The sequence below is a fragment of the Onychomys torridus genome, chromosome 1, assembly GCF_903995425.1.
Source record: "Onychomys torridus chromosome 1, mOncTor1.1, whole genome shotgun sequence".
Lineage (NCBI taxonomy): Eukaryota > Metazoa > Chordata > Mammalia > Rodentia > Cricetidae > Onychomys > Onychomys torridus.
In genome coordinates this window covers 135,136,033-135,148,605 of record NC_050443.1, presented here as the reverse complement: position 1 = coordinate 135,148,605, position 12,573 = coordinate 135,136,033, and the positions used below count along the sequence as shown (strand labels likewise).

At 37.2% G+C, this 12,573-nt stretch overlaps 1 protein-coding gene across 3 annotated transcripts in view; it reads left to right on the top strand.

Annotated features, from left to right (window-relative positions):
- The window catches only part of Vps13a (vacuolar protein sorting 13 homolog A), a 215,148-nt gene that overhangs the window by 147,564 nt on the left and 55,011 nt on the right, over nt 1-12,573 (top strand). For all 3 annotated transcript variants that reach the window (XM_036206892.1, XM_036206900.1, XM_036206909.1), the window contains exons 51-53: nt 6,634-6,762; nt 7,788-7,921; nt 10,024-10,153. In XM_036206892.1, the coding sequence (XP_036062785.1) occupies nt 6,634-6,762; nt 7,788-7,921; nt 10,024-10,153 (393 nt within the window). The remainder of the gene's footprint in view (nt 1-6,633; nt 6,763-7,787; nt 7,922-10,023; nt 10,154-12,573) is intronic.

Sequence of the window (12,573 nt, the reverse complement as noted above, 5' to 3'; positions counted from 1 at the left end):
CTCAGCCTGTTTGTCTACTGTATATAGAAGGGCTACTGATTTTTTTGAGTTGCTTGTATCCTGCAATGTTGCTGAAGGTTTTTATTAGCTGTATCAGTTCCTTGGTTGAATTTTTGGGGTCACTCATGTATACTAACATGTCATCTGCAAATAGGGAGAGCTTGACTTCTTCCTTTCCAATTTGTATCCCCTTAATCTCTTTATGTTGTCTTATAGCTCTGGCTAGGACTTTAAGAACTATATTGAATAAGTAGGGGGAGAGGGAACAGCCTTGCCTTATTACTGATTTTAGTGGTATTGCTTTGAGTTTCTCTCCATTTAATTTGATGTTGGCTGTTGGCTTGCTGTAGATTGCCTTTATTATGTTTAGGTATGTTCCCTGTATACCTGATCGCTCCAAGACCTTTATCATGAAGGGGTGTTGGATTTTGTCAAATGCCTTTTCTGCGTCTAGTGAGATGATCATGTGGTTTTTTTCTTTGAGTTTGTTTATATGGTGTATTACATTGACGGACTTTCGTATGTTGAACCACCCTTGCATCCAGGAATGAAGCCTACTTGATCATGGTGGATAATTGTTTTGATGTGTTCTTGGAGTCTGTTTGCCAGAATTTTATTGAGTATTTTTGCATCAATGTTCATGAGGGAGATCGGTCTGTAGTTCTCTTTCTTTGTTGCATCTTTGTTTGGTTTGGGAATCAGGGTAATTGTAGCCTCACAGAAGGAGTTTGGTAATATGCCGCCTTCTTCTATTGTGTGGAACAATTTAAAGAGTATTGGTATTAAGTCTTCTTTGAAGATCTGGTAGAAGTCTGCAGTGAAATCATCAGGTCCAGGGCTTTTTTTGGTTGGGAGACTTTTAATGACTGATTCTATTTCCTTAGGGGTTATTGGACTATTTAAATGGTTTATCTGGTCTTGATTTAACTTAGGTATGTGGTACCTATCCAGAAAATTATCCGTTTCTTTTAGATTTTCCAGTTTTGTGGAGTAGAGGTTTTTGAAGTATGCCCAATGATTCTCTAGATTTCCTCATTGTCTGTTGTTATGTCCCCCTTTTCATTTCTGATTTTGTTAATTTGGATGCTCTCCCTCTGTCTTTTGGTTAGTTTGGATACGGCCTTGTCTATCTTGTTGATCTTCTCAAAGAACCAACTCTTTGTTTCATTAATCCTTTGTATTCTCTTTATTTCTATTTTATTGATTTCAGCTCTTAATTTGATAATTTCCTGGCGTCTGTTCCTCCTGGGAGACTTTGCTTCTTCCTGTTCAAGGGCTTTCAGGTGTGCTGTCAGGTCACTAGCGTGAGATTTCTCCAGCTTCTTTATGTGTGTATTCAGTGCTATGAATTTCCCCCTTAGCACTGCTTTCATAGTATCCCATAAGTTTGGGTATGTGGTGTATTCATTTTCATTGATCTCTAGGAAGTCTTTAATTTCTTTCTTTATTTCTTCCTTAACCCATTGGTGATTCAGTTGAGCTTTGTTCAGTTTCCATGAGATTGTAGGATTTCTGTAGGTTTTTTTGTTGTTAAAATCTAACTTTAAACCATGGTGGTCTGATAGAACACAGTGGGTTATTCCAATTGTTTTGTATCTGTTGAGATTTGCTTTGTGGCCAAGTATGTGGTTGATTTTAGAGAAGGTTCCATGGGGTGCTGAGAATAAGGTATATTCTTTTTTGCTTGGGTGGAATGTTCTGTAGATATCCATTAAGTCCATTTGTGCCATAACATCAGTTAAGTCCATTATGTCTCTGTTAAGTTTCAATTTGGCCGATCTGTCCAGAGGTGAAAGTGGGGTGTTGAAGTCTCCCACTATAAATGTGTGGGGTTTTATATGTGATTTAAGCTTTAGTAATGTTTCTTTTACATATGTGGGTGCCCTTGTGTTTGGGGCATAAATGTTCAGAATTGAAACTTCATCTTGGTGGATCTTTCCTGCGATGAGTATGTAATCTCCTTCATCATCTCTTTTGATTGATTTTAGTTTGAAGTCTATTTTGCTGGATATTAGGATGGCTACACCAGCTTGCTTCTTAAGACCATTTGAATGGAAAGTCTTTTCCCAGCCTTTTATTCTTAGGAGGTGTCTGTCTTTGAATTTGAGGTGTGTTTCATGTATCCAGCAGAAATATGGGTCCTGTTTTCGTATCCATTCTGTTAGTCTGTGTCTTTTTAAAGGTGAATTAAGTCCATTGGTATTGAGGGATATTAATGACCAGTGATTGTTCATTCCTGTTGCTATTTTTATTTTTTGGTGGTAGTGTGTGTGTACTTCTCTTCCTTGGGGTTTACTGCTGTGTTGTTATCTATTGCCTGTGTTTTCATGGGTGTGTCTGCCTTCCTTAGGTTGGAATTTTCCTTCTAGTGCTTTCTGTAGGCCTGGGTTTGTGGATAAGTGTTGTTTAAATCTGGTTTTGTCTTGGAAGGTCTTGTTCACTCCATCTATGATGATTGAAAGTTTTGCTGGGCATATTAGTCTAGGCTGTCATCCATGTTCTCTTGGTGTCTGCATTATATCTGTCCAGGTCCTTCTTGCTTTCAAAGTTTCCATCGAGAAATCGGGTGCTATTCTGATGGGTTTGCCTTTATAGGTCACTTGGCCTTTTTCCTTTGCTGCCCTTAATATTTTTTCTTTATTCTGTACGTTTTGTTGTTTAATTATTAAATGGCGAGGGTACTTTTTTGGAGGGTCTAGTCTGTTTGGTGTTCTATAGGCTTCTTGTATCTTCATAGGCATTTTCTTCTTTAAGTTGGGAAAGTTTTCTTCTATGATCTTGTTAAATATATTTTCTGTGCCTTTGACTTGGTATTCTTCTCCTTCCTCTATCCCTATTATTCATAGGTTTGGTCTTTTCATGGTGTCCCAAATTTCTTGGACATTTTGGGTCATGACTTTGTTGGTTTTAGTGTTTTCTTTGACTGATGAATCTATTTCTTCTACCGTATCTTCAACAACAGAGATCCTGTCTTCCATCTCTTACATTCTGTTTGTTATACCTGCCTCTGAAGTTCCTGTTTGTTTACTCAGATTTTCTATTTCCAACATTCCTTCTGGTAGTGTCTTCATTTTTCTATTTCCCTCTTCAGGTCTTGGATTGTCTCCCTTGCTTTTTCATTCAAGGATTTATTGTTTTCTTCTGCTTTAATTGTCCTTTCCTCTCATTTTTTATAGCGTTCTTCCCATTTTTTGTTTGTTCCTCTACTTTATTTTTTATTTCTTCTATATAAGGCTCTAGCCTCTTCATGATGTTACTTATAAGGTTGTTTTCTTCTTCTTCTTCCATTCCGTGATGTTCAGGTCTAGCTGTTGGAGAAGGGCTAGGTTCTGGTGATGCTGTATTGCTCTTTATTTTGTTGTATGTACTTCTGCTTTGACGTCTGCCCATCTCCTCTTGTGTTCGTTCTTGGTCTTATCAGTGTACTTGGTCCAGAGAGAGTTGATAGATTTAGGGAGCCTCTCTCTGATCTAGATGGAAGCTCTGGACCGGATGGGAGCACTGGTCCAGATGAGAGTGCTGGCTGGATAAGAGCTTGGGGGCTGGACTCTGAGTCTCAGGAAGTCCCTGGGGTCTCCTTATTTTGTCCAGATGGGAGCTCCTCTTGTCCAGATGGGAGTTCCTCTGGTCCCTGGTCCAGATGGGAGTTCTAGGGCAGGATGAGAGCTGGGGGCTGGTCTCTGAGTCTCAGGAAGTGGCTGGGGTCTCTAGCAGATGGGTGTGGGGGCAGGGTGCGGAGACTGCAGTGTCTACCTGCAGTCTTGGAAAAGGGTAGCCTTCCTGCAGTGCCCGCCTATTGGCAGGCAATTGGGGCCAAGTTGGTCAGGTCCTCCCGGAGTGGCCTGTGTCCAGTGGTGGGACCCAGGCGCAGTTGCCTCTCTGACTATAACCCAGGCACTCACCTCTGGTCCAGATGGGAGTTCCGGGACGGACCAACATAAAATATTTGAGGCTAGTGGTTGTTAAATAGACTTAAAAGTCTACCCATTTGCTGGTCGGTGGTGGTGCACGCCTTTAATCCCAGAAACTCAGGAGGCAGAGGCAGGCAGATCTTTGTGAGTTTGAGGCCAACCTAGTCTATAGAGTGTGATCCAGGAAAGGTGCAAAGCTACACAGAGAAACCCTGTCTCAAAAACCAAAAAGAAAAAAAAATCCACCCTTTTATCTTACCATTTCTTTACTATACCCCCCTTCAGAAAGAGATTCTTGGATCTAACTCCTTTGTTTAGCTTTTTCCTAACTATGACCAATAACAATTTGTAACCAACCCCTAAATGATGGCAAACATCCATAACCCACCAAATGACCAAAAATTACCCACCCCATTTTTTGGGAATGTGGATGTTGTGTTCTTTAGACTGCTTCATGTTGTCTGGGGGGGCACTGGCATCTTTGGCAGACCCTTAGAAAATTAGGATAATGGTCAAATCCTGGCTAAAATAGTTTGTGAGACTAGATCATCTCAACATCAGCCTTGAAACTGTTCCTGATGCAGAACTCTGAGGAAATTGCAACAGAGGCATTCTGAGAGGCTGGATCACTAAGGCCATCTGTTTTCATTGGTATCTGGTCCCCTTGCTCTGAAAACTCACAGGTTTTCAAAGGTAATATACATATCTGCATTAATACAAGTGTAGACTGTGCCTTGTGCATAAGCGAGCCAAAGATGATTTTTTTGTTTTATGTTTGAGCAAGTAAAATATACAGCACCTGTTTTGTATTATTTTTAGGTTTATTTCTTTATTTCTGTAGCCATGATTTTCAGGGGGTCTCTCCTGATCAAACCCGCTCCTCTTTAACTTTGAATGAATCCACAGCCTTTCATTTGCTGTGGAAACAAGCTTAACCTTTTCCCCAAAGCAAAACTGACATATATTAAAGTTAAGGCATTCCTAAGGAATCTAGGCTGGTTTAATTCAGCAGACCCTTTCACAGTCCCATGTCTCCCAGCAGCTTATCATCATTCAAAAAATTCAAAGACAGCACAGTACCATACAGGGTCCAGACTCTCTATTTGCAATATCTATGTGGCTTATGTTTTTTGTTACTTTACTCTCTCTTTAAAGTCTATCTACTCTATTATTTTAAAACTATTTATTTTATGACTGTCTATACCTTTTTCTTTTTTCTTTTTCTGTAAGCCTGTACACATTGTTACACACTGTAATCTGTTCAGAGGTTTTTACCATCTGAACCTTCTTTACTGCATATCTGTAACCTTTTCTGTCTGCCTGAGGAAAATCTTAAACTACCACACAGCTTAGCTCATGGCAAGCTGGTCACTGGCTCCACCCCTCTTGTTTCCCTGAGGACCTAGTCTCATGAAGGAGCGATGTTTACCAAACCCATGTTTATAACCCCCTCTGGGAAGGTTCTATGTCCACACTGCTGTAGGACATTTCTACCAAGTCTCAAGCCATGCAGTAGTGCACTAAGTGCTTCTCATAAACCCCATTCAAGTGCTTTTAGCAGAGCCTCTTAAAAGAGCTGCTCCTCTCTATGACACTAACACTGACCCTACCCAAGAGACCACAGTCCTCAGGAAGCTGTGTCTCTTTTTAAGCTTTCTCAGGCCTCATGTGGATATATGTGGCCAGACATTGGGCACCATATGTAAGTGGATTTTTCTGTCCTTCCGGTCAGCTCCCAAATCATGACACAGAGACTTCTTATTAATTATGAAAGTTCAACTGATAGCTTAGGCTTATTTCTAACTAGTTCTTATAACTTAACTCGTATTTTTGCTCTTTTACATGGCTTGACTACCTTTACTTTGTAAAGCCCATGGTGTCTTCTCTGCATCCATAGCATCTCCTTGGCGTTTTTGCCTTCTTCCCAGCATTTTCTCTGCCCTGAAAATCCTGCCTAGATATTGGCCGTTAGCTTCTTATTAAACCAGTCCCAGTGACGTATCTTCACACAGTATAGGGGATTCTTCCACAACAGTCTTTGGATATAGAATTCTAGATGTAACTAGATGTTGCTAACTATAGCTTACTTTTATTTTTATATACTTTAAGCAGATCACTTCTGTGCTTTAATTTTCAACATTTTCATCTTGTATGTTTTATCACTCAAAGATACTGTTGCATCCTAATTATCAACTTTTGAAAATTACATGTGTAGACAGTTTTTCAATTTTAATTTTTTGTTTTTCAATTTCATCTAAGGAAAATTTTCTTTTGCTTGCTTAAAATTTTACAGTCTAATTTGACTTAGAATAATTAAGATGTATGATCATAACCATTACCTCTTGTTAAGCTATACTTTCCAACCAAAATATTTAAAAGAAGCTTAGCATATTCTCCAGTCTCAAGAGATCCCATGCATTAACAGTTAGAAAAGACACTGTATTGTTATATGTTATGTCATTAAACATTAAAAATACAGTTTGAAACTAGGACTCTTAAGGAACATCAGGCTTGGGGGGGCACGTTTAGAATGCGCATCATTTTAAACATACTTGGTTTCTCATTGGGAAAAGCTTCTATGAGTATTGTTGCTACTTTGAGTCTTGCAGGTTCCTGGGTGACAGCAGTGTGGGCAGAAAAGTTTACTTGCTGCTCTCTGAGGCTATTAAGTGACATAGTATTTATGATGAGATCTGTTTAAATGTGTGTAATTTATTTTTAGTGTATCCCCTTTTGGCCTGAGAATGCCTCCAATATTCTTCTTATTCGAGTTGAAAGGAGTGAAGGTCCTCCTAAAAGGATATATTTTAACAAGCAAGACAGTTGTATTTTATTGCGTCTTAATAATGAGGTGAGTGCTTTTCCTTGATGTTCATGATCATTATCTTGCATATATCATCAGAAAAACTAATATTCATATATATACACATATATATAGGTATACATATATATATATATATACCTATGTATATGTATACATATGTGTGTGCTACACTTCGCTTTTTGTAACAAATAATTTCCTGATGATTTTCCTCCTTTACTAAAAATTAACCATCATTTCTTTTTATAAAAGAAAGGGTGAAACAAATATAAAATAATTCGTCATATAGAAAGTTTGTGGGCATGTCTAGAGAATAAACACTGAATGACAAAAGTATGGATTGTTTTCTAATTCTTCACAGAATCCTAAACTATTTTAAGATGTTGTACCATAGTGAACATACATAGAGATGTTGTAGAATATTATTTTAACTAAGCAAAGATGTGTTACGTTTGTTTATGCTGTGGAATATTACTTTAACTGTGTAAAGGTTTGTTACTTTTGTTTATGCTGCATTTGTTTAATTATGTAAAGATGTGTTGCTATTTAACCGTGCCTATGTAAGGTACCTAATAGATCTTAAAAAAAAGAGCTGAACAGCCAATAGCTAGGCAGGAAAAGGATAGGTTGTGTTGGCTGGCAGAGAGAATAAGTAATAGGAAAAATCTAGGTTTGAGAAAGAAGAAAAGGGAGATTGAGGGAGAAAGAAAGGGAGATGCCCAGGGCTAGCCAGGCAGTTGCCAGCCAGCAGACAGAGTAGGACATATAGAAAGAAAGGTAAAAGGTCCTGAGGCAAAACATAGATGAAGAGAAACAGATTAAGTTAAAGAAAGTTAGCCAGAATTGAGCATAAGCTGAGGCCAAGCATTCATAACTAATAATCTAAGTCTTCCTGTCATGATTTGGGAGCTGGTTGGTGGCCCAAGAAAGAAAAAGCCTGCTACATTTGGAATGTAATGTGGCATAAACTATCATATGAATAGTTTTATTATTAAATGCTATCAGTTATTATTCTTAGCAAGATGGTCACATTAAAACTTTTTCTTTCATTTAAGCTTGGAGGAATTATTGCAGAAGTTAATTTGGCTGAGCACTCTACAGTTATTACGTTTTCAAATTACCATGATGGAGCAGCTACATTCCTACTAATAAATCATACCAAGAATGACCTTGTTCAGTACAAGCAAAGGTAAGGTAATTGTCATAATATAGTGATTTATGACTAGCAGGTTTAAGTTGATGTGTCCTGGGTGCGAAACCCCCCACCCCCCAAGAGACCACCAGAGACACGAACTCACTGAAATGCAAAAGCAAGGTTTATTGAAGAAGTTCAAGGGCATGGACCTTGTTAAGCCATCCAACACAGTATAGCGGCTGGAGGAGGTGCCCGCCCCTCTGCACGCTCAGTTTTTAAAGGCAAAAACCACAAGATTACATCATTTAGGGGTGCTAGTATGGCTACATATATTCCTCTATTTTGTGACTCCAGGCTGCCTCAAATTTGCTTTTTCTTGTTTTTTTATTTATTTTCATTTGTAAGTGCATTATGCATGCTTCCTTCCACTGACATACAGTTCTTATTGTTGATTAAATAAAAAAGTATTTCTAGACTACCTTTCTAAGCACTTTTCTCAGTGGTGTGCCTCTTACACTACAAAACTAAGGTCTTTATTTCCTGAACATTCTGGATTCTTCCCTGGATGTTTTCCTATATGATGGGCTTGACTGCTGAAGAAGCTCTTTGTGATCCTGTAATTGCTGTACATAGTTTTTTTATTACACCTTTGCATGCAAGGTTCATTTTTCCATGTTTAAGATGCATACAAATACATAGCTAACCTTCTTAGTTTTCCTTTTCTTTGAATTCTCATTGCTATCAAAGATAATACTTGATTAAATTTTTTATAAGAAGTATTTTACAGTTAATCAAACTGACATTTTCATTTAAAGAGGAATTTATCTGCTAATGAACATGTTTACAGTTCATTTTTTTCCTCTGATGCATGAGGAACACTGATGGGGATGGGGGGAGGGGGTTCCCGCTTGATGTCTTGAGTTTTAAAAACTGATAAGATGGTTTTATGTATACTTAGGATTTTGTTGAGTAAGTCTATCATGTCCTGTATATAACATCACTGTTCATTTTAATTCTACAGTAAGCAAGCATTCAAAAGAGATATATGATCTCTCTAATCCCAGCACTTCTGTATTTTGATACATTCCTTTCCATGCTCTTTTCTCTTTCACCTATCTGTTTATCAGTTTAACTTTTATCACTGTGGCAAGCATAAATTGTTTCAAAACATAATTTTCGAAGAACATGTGCTTAGAATTTTGTTCATTTCCAGCTTTATAATGTTCTCATTTAGTGTTTTTCTCCCAGTGTTTAGACACAGAGTTTTATTGTGTGGCTCAGGTTAGCCTTAAACTCAAAAATATCTTGCTTCTGCCTCCTAACTATTGGCATTACATAGTTGTACCATTAGGTCTGGTTGTTTATCTTTTAATAAGAATCTTAAACCCATTTTCATAATTATAACTGAATTTTATCTCTTGCTTATTTGTTTTTGTTTTGTGCATGCATTTGTGCCTTCAGTTGCTCTCCATTTTATTTGTTGAGGTGAATCTGGCTGAGCTAGGAGCTGTTAGATTCTGCTAGTCTTGCTAACTAGTTTGCCTAAGGGATCCCTTGTCTCTGTGTCCTGAGTCTGGGCTTTAGGAAACTCTCTAGGAATCCAGACTCTGTTCCTCACACTAATGCTGCAAGCACTTAATCCATTGAGCCATATCCCCTGCTGTTTGCCATAATATTGTATCATATATATTATCTAATAATTTGGAAAATAACTTGTCCTTCTGGAACTGGAGTTGCAGGTTGTTGTTAAGTCTCCTGAGGTGAGTGCTGGGTTCTGTAGAAGAGCTACACATGCATACTTTTAACATCTGAGCCACCTCTCCAGCTGCTATGTAGTACTTTTAGAATATATTTCTAGAACTTAAAGTAAAACAAATACTAGTTTTAGACTCTTGAAGATATTTTCTCAGAAAATGTTTTCCTTGAAGTATTCTTATTTTCTTAGAGAATACATTTTTCATTGGAAGAGGTATAACATTCTGAAAGGTAATATAGACTTGTTCTTTTCATTGTGTAAGGGGAAAAAACCTTTTCTAGTCTTAGTTAGAATATTTGCAAATTTCAAGTAATGAGATAAGAATGAAATATTATTTAGGATTTTTATGTATTTATCAATTGTATTTAATTTATTACATATTTTTATTACTTAATGTCAGTTCTCTCAATGAAATAGAAGATTCTCTCCCTCCTGGAAAAGCGGTTTATTATACATGGGCTGATCCAGTGGGCTCTAGAAAGCTGAAGTGGAGTTGTGGGCAAAGCCATGGTGAAGTAACACATAAAGATGTAAGTACTAAGTTGGTCATTATGGGGTTCTCAGCTGCCTTTCTGTTTTTTTATGCATATATTCTTTTACCCTTAGTTGATTTTAAGGACTGGTTTTTTTTGCTATTCTGTGAAAGCTAGCAAAGATTTTAAAAAAGCAGGATTGAAGTTGTTTTTAACTTTGGCCAGTTTTATTGAGGTTTGCCTTTTTCAAATTCCAACCAGAAGCTAAGTAGAAATGGAAGCCAGTGACCAACCTGTTGTTTCTCTAAAGGAGTATGTAAGCCAATCGCAAGAGTTGGCATTTAGAAGAAACAGCAGAATGTCATCTTTCCTTGAGGTCATTGTACAGTCCTGTCACACTTGATCTTTTCCAAAAATACCAAGAACTGCAAGTCCGATTTTGTTTACGTCATCATTTGTTTTTACTATTAATAAAAGTTGGTTTACTTGAAGTCTTTCAGCATTTACCTCTTAAGTATCCTTGCCCCCCCATACTGACAGTTACCTTAACTAGATCTCAACTCTATACGGTGCTTAAACTAAAAGAATTCGTTTCTCAGTGGAAGCTGTAAAAACAAATGATGATCTTTTCAGGGACCGAAATCACAGGTTTTATAGCTGTTAACCACTAGCCATTTCCAGCTCTCTATAAGCATTTTTGTTTTGCATACTTTTCTTCAATAAAATGTATTTTACCAAATAAGAAATTCTGTGTTGTTTCTTTGTCTTTTCATACTGCTTGTACTGTTTTAGATTTTAGTTTATTTGTTGGTGTGTTGCCTGCATATTGTGAATGTAGACCATATGCATACGAGTTCCCATGGACATCAGAAGTGGGTGTCAGGTCTGAAACTGAATGCATATGATAGTTGTGAGCTACTTCTGTAGTGGATGTTGGGAAATACTTTTTTTTTTTTTTTTTTTTTTGGTTTTTCGAGACATGGTTTCTCTGTGTAGCTTTGCACCTTTCCTGGAATTCGCTTTGTAGACCAGGCTGGCCTCGAACTCACAGAGATCCGCCTGCCTCTGCCTCCCAAGTGCTGGGATTAAAGGCATGCGCCACCACCACTGATACTTTTAATCAGTACCAATTTCTCTAGACTTCCTGTAATAGCTGGATTTTTTTTTTCCATTGTCTTATCAGTGTGGGCTTTAAGTTGATTTTGTTTTAAAGCAGATTTCATATAATTAGCCTAACTTTAATTTTTTTTAAATTCTTGATTAGCAGGTTTTGTTTTCTTTTGTTGATTTGGTTTGGTTTTTTGAGACAGGGACTTCCTAAATAACCCTGGATGTTCTGAAATGTGCTATATAGACCAGGCTGACCTCAAACTACATAGATCTGCCTGCTTCTGCCTCCCAAGTACTGGGATTAATGGCCTATATGATCTCTTTGTTATTACATTGCAGAGTTAAATAATACTAATACTTTGACATTTATAAAAATAAGTTTGAAATTTGACATATTAGAGATTCAAATTATTTGGAAATACCTGTTTCCTTAATTCTCTGTACTTCTACTACTGTGTATTTTATTTTAGAAGTTTTTGTAGGTAATGCTGTGGTACCTAGGTAATAACTTTGTGGTAATTTCTGTGTATTGTAACATAAATGTGAATTAAGTATTAAACTTTTCTGTTAATCAGAATACTTATTAACTAGAATTTATGGTTAACTTAATTTATTACATTAGTTTTATCATTTAATCTAAAGATCTGATATCAGTACAATGTTATTCATTTACTTTTACCTTCTAATCTATGTGTTACATGTGTAGGGGTGTGTGTGTGTGTGTGTGTGTGTGTGTGTGTGTGTGTGTGTGTGTGCGCGCATACATACACATATGAGTACAAGTGTACCACAGGTCACCTTGTGGAGGTCAGAGGACAACTTATGTGAATCAGTTCTCTCCTTCTACCATATAGGTTCTGGAGATTGATTTCGGGTCATCAGGCTTTGTTACAAGTGTTTTTACTGTTGAGCCATTTCACTGGCTCCCAACACAGTATTTATAAAGAAGATTCCTAAGTAGCCCTGTGGAAAAAATCAATGTTTTACGTTTTTGTTGTTATGTACATTTGTCTTATATTTTGAAACAATGGCTCCAGCTGTAGCACGGGTTAGCTCAGCCTTTGGCAATCCTTTTGCCTCAAACTAACAAGTCCTGTGATTGTAGATGCAATCAATGCTTTATAAGGCTTTGAACTGAGATAGCTATGTAAGGAGATGTGAATTTGAGGCTTAAACAACCTTTATTATGTACTATAACCACAGAGTTAAAATGAAGTAGAAAAAGTATTATTTTGTGTTGTTAGTTTAGTTTATAAGACTTTAAATTATATTTTATTATCTGAATGTACTTAGACAACTGATTTTACTTCATGATTAACGATATCATTATATGTAGCAGCTGACATCTGGTTATTTTAGTGAGGAAA